This window comes from Neltuma alba, unplaced genomic scaffold (genome assembly GCF_004799145.2).
Source record: "Neltuma alba isolate B1F8T4 unplaced genomic scaffold, ASM479914v2 tig00007024_pilon, whole genome shotgun sequence".
NCBI lineage: Eukaryota > Viridiplantae > Streptophyta > Magnoliopsida > Fabales > Fabaceae > Neltuma > Neltuma alba.
Genome location: NW_021634652.1, coordinates 28,893 through 36,093, shown reverse-complemented (window position 1 = coordinate 36,093; position 7,201 = coordinate 28,893). Strand labels below are relative to the sequence as shown.

Below are 7,201 nucleotides of genomic sequence, written 5' to 3'. Positions count from 1 at the left end.
TAGCAGTGAGTGTAGAGAAGAAAGCGAGATTGCTTCAACAACTTTCATAGCAGTATGGATCTCTGCATAATGAGTTATATAGATCTACACAAAAACTTCTCTTTATTTCACCTCACTCGTTTTAATTTCACACCTTTGATTCATTTTCTTGTTTTCCTGATATGATCATATGTTGTTGCAGATTATTATTCTTTTGGCCAAAACGAAAAGACTGAACCCCTGCAATGGCACATAGTGGCAGAGGAGAATCTTCTTCCAGCTCTGGTCCTTGTAATTCACCTCCTAACTGGAAATATGATGTGTTCTTGAGTTTTGCAGGAAAAGACACTCGCTTGAAGTTTACGAATCACTTAGATGAAGCTTTCAAAAGAAGTGGCATCAAAACTTTCAGGGATGATGTAGATCTTGAGAGAGGGAGAAACATAAAACAGAGTCTCTTTCAAGCAATTCAGCATTCTCTGTGTGCAGTCGTTATTATCTCAAAAACTTATGCAAATTCTAAATGGTGTTTGGATGAGCTTCAAGAGATTGTTGAATCTCAAAATACAAATGGTGTTTTTCCAATCTTCTATGACGTTGACCCAGCCGATGTAAGGAATCAAAGAAAAAGTTTTGGGAAAGCCTTGGCTAAACATGAAAAGAGATTCAGAAGAAACATAACGAAAAGTGCATAATTGGAGAAAGGCATTGTGTGAAATTGCCGGCTTATCTGGTTGGGACACCAGGGGCAGGTAAGTTTTCTTTTTACAATCCTTTAATCTTATTTTCCATATTCATTTGAGGCACGGATGATACTCTCCCATTAATAATAAAGCATATCTAACATATTCAATTTCTTAAATTTACATCAAGCTTCACTTTACTCTCTTAAATTTAATAAAATTAATTTTAATCATTTGGTTGGCAAAAAACTTTTAGTCCTTTAAACTTAACACTAATAAAAAATATTAACTCAATCATTTTAAAATAATAACTTAATATTAAAATGCTCAGATATCAATTTTTAATTTAAAATATTTAAATTAAAAATATTTAAAATAAAACTTTATTTTTCTTAGTAATTTTACAATGTAATAATTATGAAATAAAAAAATTTTCCTTACTTTTTATCGTGGAAAAAAAATTATCTAATTAATCTTAAAATTTAAATCATCTGAAAAGTTATAATTATTTTAAAGATTAGTGTTATTATTAACTTTTATGCTAAATCTAATATCATAATTTAAAAAGCTACATAAAAATTAATAAGTCGTAATTTAAGATATTTTTAGATTAATAATTTTATGAAAATTTAAAAGTAAATCTTATAGAACTATGTTAGAAAATTCGACCATAGGAAATAATTATGTTTGATGGCATCTTTAATTAGGTTTTATTTTATTTTTTTTAATTTACATATTTTAAATTAAAAATTAATATATCAATATGTAAATGCTGAATCACCATTTTGAAACTGTTGAGTTAACATTTTATGTTAACAAGGTTAACAGTATTAAATTTAATGGACCAAAAATACACATTTTAAACTTGTAATACTGAACTGAAACTTGAAATAAACTTAAAGAAGTAAATATATACTTTAAGCTTTTTGCCAACATATTTATTATGTTATACTTCAACAAACGCTGTGCAATTGGTTAATTGAAGTATGGATTACTGATTCTGTTAATTTTAATTAATTTTTAATGTATTAATTATAAGTAATATTCGTTTACATGCGTTTACATTGTATATAATAATTCTTTTATAGCTTACATATATTAGGATGAGAAAATTATGTTGAAGAACCTATCTCTAAGTCAATATTGTTTTTCTTTGACCTTGTTCAAAATTTATTTTTTTGTGGCCAAAAGCTCAATTTATTTTCAGGCACCATAAAAACTATAATTATATTGAACGAACAAAATAAACTAATTAACATTCTTATCGTCGTAAAAACTGGTGGTACTTTCATATCCCTTCCCCTATAATTGTCGTCCTGAAATTTAAATCTATTCATCAACAACATACCAATCAATGTTTTTTCTCCTTTTTAAAATCTTTTATAGACATAGTCAATTGCATATAAAACTGTTCATGAAATGGGATCGGGACAGGCTCGGGAAAAAGGATGGGATGAGATTTCCGTCCCATATCTTGTGGGATTGGGATGGTATGGGACGTCCCATTTTTTTTTATAAAAAAAACCATTATAATTTTGGGATGAATTTTTTTATGTTATAATGTTTGTTTTTTATTGGGTTTCTAAAGATAAAAACATTATAAAAAATATTATATAGAAAGCTCAATTATATAATGTAACGAAGGTATAAAAACAATACTGTAAAAAAAAATACCGCAAAATAAATACTATATAATGGCTTTATGAATTATTTATTAATGAAAAAGATTTTGTTGAGATAACATTGCAAGTTAAAAGTGAAAATCACTACAAAAATAATTATTATTAATAAGTGATTTGAATAATCTAATAATAATTATTAATAAATAATTAAAAAAAAAGGCTCTAGGATGGGACGGTACGAGTTGAATATCCCAATTGTGTTATTCTGTGCATAATATACAATTTTTTTTCTTCCCAAGCACATGTAATATTTATAGCAAAATTAGGCACCCAACTCCCTAATAGTACGCGGCTAACATTACAGTCCTTCAAAATTACTCCTCCGGTCCTAAATATAAGACCCTTATATTTTTAAATTAAGATCCTTATATATATGTAAGGGTCTTATATTTAGGAGCGGAGGAGTATAAATTTAATCAAACCCAACAATAATTATCAGTCATCGTTCTCAGTGTAATTTTTTTTTATTGTTTATTTGAAATTTCTATAAGCATTTCCCCTAACTTTCAGTGATTTTTATAAGAAATATATTCTCTATAATGAAATCCGCTGCAGCCTACTATTTAATTATCTTCTCGGTAATATATGAAGTCTCCTAATGATAAGTTTTCTTTTTCATTTGTTTTCTTTATGAAGATTTTGTTTGACTTTATATTAGAAGTCCCTTTATACTTGTGAACAATATCATTTAAATTTGTGAGGAGCGCTATTTCCATTGTGACAACAGAAAATTGGAAGGCGTCATTTTGATCTGTTAAGAGAAAAATCAAATTTTTAAATGATGAATGGATTAACCGAATGACAATTCACATTGATAATTAAAAAGTTGATGAATACAGACACAACAAAATTATGAATAATTTGATTGTCTTTTGGGTAAAATGATCACATTTCTAATTTTAATGAGCAGAACGATCAATTCTTATTTGCTCAACAACTCCCTGTTATGTTAAAAATACTCGTGAAAAGTCACATTTTTCATTATTATTTTAATTTGTTATGACTATATAACTCATGTTCAACAATGTTATATATATTTTTGATAGGCGTGAAGCAGATCTTATAGAAGAAATAGTCAGAGAAGTATGGACTTATTTACTTCCTAAATTACCATCTTATGGTCACAATCTGGTTGGGATTGAGTCAAGAGCGACTGATATGATATCATATTTGGAGATTGGGGTGGATGACATGCGTTTTGTAGGGATATGGGGTATGGGTGGTGTGGGTAAAACAACTCTTGCTAAAGTTGTTTTTGAAAAACTATCCCGCAAGTTTGAAGTGTGCTGCTTTCTTGATAATGTCAGAGAAACATTCAAAAAAGAAGGCAACGTCGTCTCTTTGCAAAAAAGGCTTCTTTCTCGTCTCCAAATAAAATACATGGATTATGGTGAATATGAAGGAATGGAGATGATAAGAAACCGTCTCTGCAATAAAAAGGTTCTTCTAGTCATTGATGATGTAGATCATGAGAATCAAGTAAATAATTTGGCTCAAAGTCCAAATTGGTTTGGTAAAGGAAGCAGAATAATTTTTACAACAAGAGATAAGCACTTGCTCATCTCATCTGGAGTAGATGAGCAAAGAATATATGAGATGAAAACCAGGAAGGAAGGTGAAGCTCTTGAACTCTTTTCAAACAAAGCATTCAACGAAGGCCATCTTCCTGATGAGGATTATTTGAAGTTATCTAAATCTGTAATTGAATATGCACAAGGTCTTCCTTTGGCACTTACAGTTTTGGGTTCTTTTCTTCGAAGAAGAAAAAAAGCTGTTTGGGAAGATACTTTAGATAAATTGAAGAAAAGTTATCTTGCTAAAGATATTTCCCAAGTGCTTAAAATAAGTTATGATGGATTGGATGAGAAACAACAGGCAATATTTTTAGATATTGCTTGTTTTTTCAAGGGTTGGTTGAAAGAAGAAGTGACTCAAGTGTTGGAAAGTTGTGGTCTTAACCCAGTCGTTGGAATAGATGTCTTGATTGAAAGAACTTTACTAGTTGAAACGAAAGATTCTACATTAGAGATGCATGATTTACTTCAAAAGCTGGGTAGGAATATAGTTCATCAAGACTCACCCAAGAATGTTGGCAAGCGTAGCAGGTTGTGGGAGTTTAAGGACATCAAGGAAGTATTGGAAAATAACACAGTGAGTGCCATATTTTCTAAATATCTCATTTTGTTGACATACATTTAATGTTTTTAATATTCTTTACTTCCTTATCATTCTCATATTATTTTTCTTGCAAATGACATTTTTATTAGGGATCTGAGGCAATAGAAGCTATTTTTATGCAAGGTTTGTTTGAGGACAGGCAAGATAAAATAGAAGTACATCCTGAAGCCTTTTCAAAGATGAGTAACCTTAGGCTCTTCTTATGTACGATGGGTGGCAATCCGTTCATGTTCCCCGGGGAATGGAAATTTTTGGCTGGTGCATTAAAAGTTGTTGAATGGTCATATCCTTTGAAAGCTTTTCCACCTGAAACTCAATTGAATGAACTTGTTGAAATGCGTATGTCATATAGCAAAATAAAGCAACTTTGGAACAACAAACAGGTGAGATTGATGTTTCATGCATCATTGTTTATCTTAAAATTATATCTTTGTGTCCATGTTTTATTGATATATTGTTTAGTTAGGTTGACTCTACAATCTTTTGTTTGATTCCAGCCTATGACAAAGTTGAAATCTATCAAATTGGCAAATTCTCTCAATTTGACTGAAACTCCAGACTTATCAGGTGTTCCAAATTTAGAACATTTACATCTTGGTGGATGCACATCTCTTGTCAAGGTTCATCCCTCCCTTGGACAGTTGAGAAAGCTTGTTGAGGTGGACTTGAATAATTGTGCAAACATTGAAATCCTACCAAAAAAATTGGAAACAAATTCTTTGGTGAAGTTAAACCTTAGGGGGTGTAAAAAAGTTGCAGAGCTCCCAGAGTTTGGGAAAGGTATGGAAAAAATATCATATCTTGATGTGGGTGCTACTTCTATAACAAGACTTCCTGAATCAGTTGGATCCTTGACGGGTCTTAGATATTTAAATTTGAGTGGCTGCAAAATTGAAAATCTTAACAAGTTGTTGAAGACTCATGTAAGTCACCAAATTTCCAACTTGAATGTAACGTTCTTAACGGAGTTATATTTAAGCAGGTGTGGCTTAGATGATGGATCAATTCCTGATTTTGACAGTTTATCATCGCTCATTATATTGGAACTAAGTGGTAATGATTTTGTGAATCTACCCATTGGTTGCTTCTCTGGTCTTTCTCGACTTGTCTCTCTTTCGTTAGATTGTTGCCGAAGCCTTACGTCATTGCCAAGGCTTCCACCACGGTTGATTCGATTAAATGCCTCCAATTGTGATTCAATGGAACCTTTATCATCAGATGGACAGTTATGGAATTTGGTTGCTTCACTTGACCATGAGGTATACGTTTCTCTTCCTACAGCCTGAAATGTGTATTTTCCCCCCCTTAAAACTGCAATTAAATAACATGACTAATTTTTTATTTCAGTGTCGTGGGCGAACTAAATATGAAATCTATGATGATGAGGAAGATGCTGATTTTGTGCCATTCAAGGTATGTATCTCTTATTTTTGTGTTTTTTTCCTCACATATGCTCCCTCCATGGGTAATTAATATTAATAACATATAGTTTGGTATGTTTGCAGGCAGGTAAAAGGCCTCCCCCACTGAGAGATTTCTGTGCAATTCTTCCAGGATACGAAATACCATCATGGTTTCCAACTAAAGAAGATTGCCCTTTCGATAAGTGGGGGGAATACGAGATGAAAGTGGACATACCTCCATATTTTCGTGACAGTGAATGGTGCGGAATTGTTGTGTGCTCCCATATGTCAGCTTATGGTGATGGTTTTTGGGACGTTGGTTGGAGTAGTAAAGCTGCAGAAGATGATGATGATTATAAACCCAAAGGGTGGGAGCATGATATTCCTTTCTCCATTTCCGAAAAGCAGTGCATAATGGTGTTGGAATTAAATGAGGAAACATGTTGGCGGCACCTAAGAGCTCATCATAGCAATTCCCTTCACATTCTACTTTCTGTTCAACCACTTGGTTACGATATAGAAGTAAAGGAATGTGGGTGGAGAGTGATACGTAAAGAAGAGATACAAGATTGGTGCCATCTTAATGGTTTCTTCAACCAAGCCACCCAACCCCAGCTTGCTTCTTCTGATGAGGTCAAGCTTCCGCGGAGAGCACTTAAAGAATTCTTTTTGGGGGAGATGTATTTGAGTTTCTGATTCAAGAACCAGAGAAAAATAGACGAATAGGTAACAATGACTCATCATCTTCCTACTCCTTCCATTCTAATATAATAGTTGTCACTCCAGATATTTGTCTTTGTTTCAAAATTTTTTGTCATTTGATGAGGTTTTCAGAAAGAAACAGAATTTAATTAATTACCTTATCACAAATGAAAACTAAGCGCTTGTTAACATGAATAAAGGCATTTAATGAAGTGAAATACCATTGCATTTTGGTAAAATCTAAATCTTTTATTATTTTCGTCAACACAAATCGAAAGTGATAATTCAACAGTGAAGAAAATCATTTTCTCTATAAAAAAAGAACACGTCAAGCTCCATGTGCTTTACACGATGATGTAGCAGTGGATTTCATGAGAACAGTAACTAAATTGTAAGCGACATGCATGAATCATTCCTCTCATATACTTGCGGGAATGCAAACACAGGTGTCAATAACATAATCATATGACTTACCATAATAAACTAGAAAAAAGAGGACAATAAAAAGAACCAGATTTATGAACACAGAGTGAAGCTTGGAAACCTTCAATTTGGCTGGAAACACCCTCCCCCG

General features: G+C 32.1%; 1 protein-coding gene across 1 annotated transcript; it reads left to right on the top strand.

The window, feature by feature from the left end:
• The first annotated feature begins 224 nt into the window (after positions 1-224).
• LOC114751693 (TMV resistance protein N-like) lies at positions 225-6,655 on the top strand. Its single transcript, XM_028940365.1, has 7 exons — positions 225-590; positions 2,097-2,152; positions 3,391-4,495; positions 4,612-4,905; positions 5,020-5,781; positions 5,870-5,935; positions 6,028-6,655. Exons 1-7 carry the CDS (start codon positions 225-227, stop codon positions 6,619-6,621), a joined length of 3,243 nt encoding a protein of 1,080 aa, XP_028796198.1. The 3' UTR covers positions 6,622-6,655.
• The last annotated feature ends 546 nt before the right edge of the window (positions 6,656-7,201 follow it).

Bases quoted from the DNA above. Each gene is read 5' to 3' on its own strand.
- LOC114751693 (XM_028940365.1), top strand. From the start codon at position 225: ATGGCACATAGTGGCAGAGGAGAATCTTCTTCCAGCTCTGGTCCTTGT. The intron at 2,153-3,390 runs GTATGGGACGTC...TATTTTTGATAG, and splicing joins TATCTTGTGGGATTGGGATG to GCGTGAAGCAGATCTTATAG. The intron at 5,782-5,869 runs GTATACGTTTCT...TTTTTATTTCAG, and splicing joins TTGCTTCACTTGACCATGAG to TGTCGTGGGCGAACTAAATA.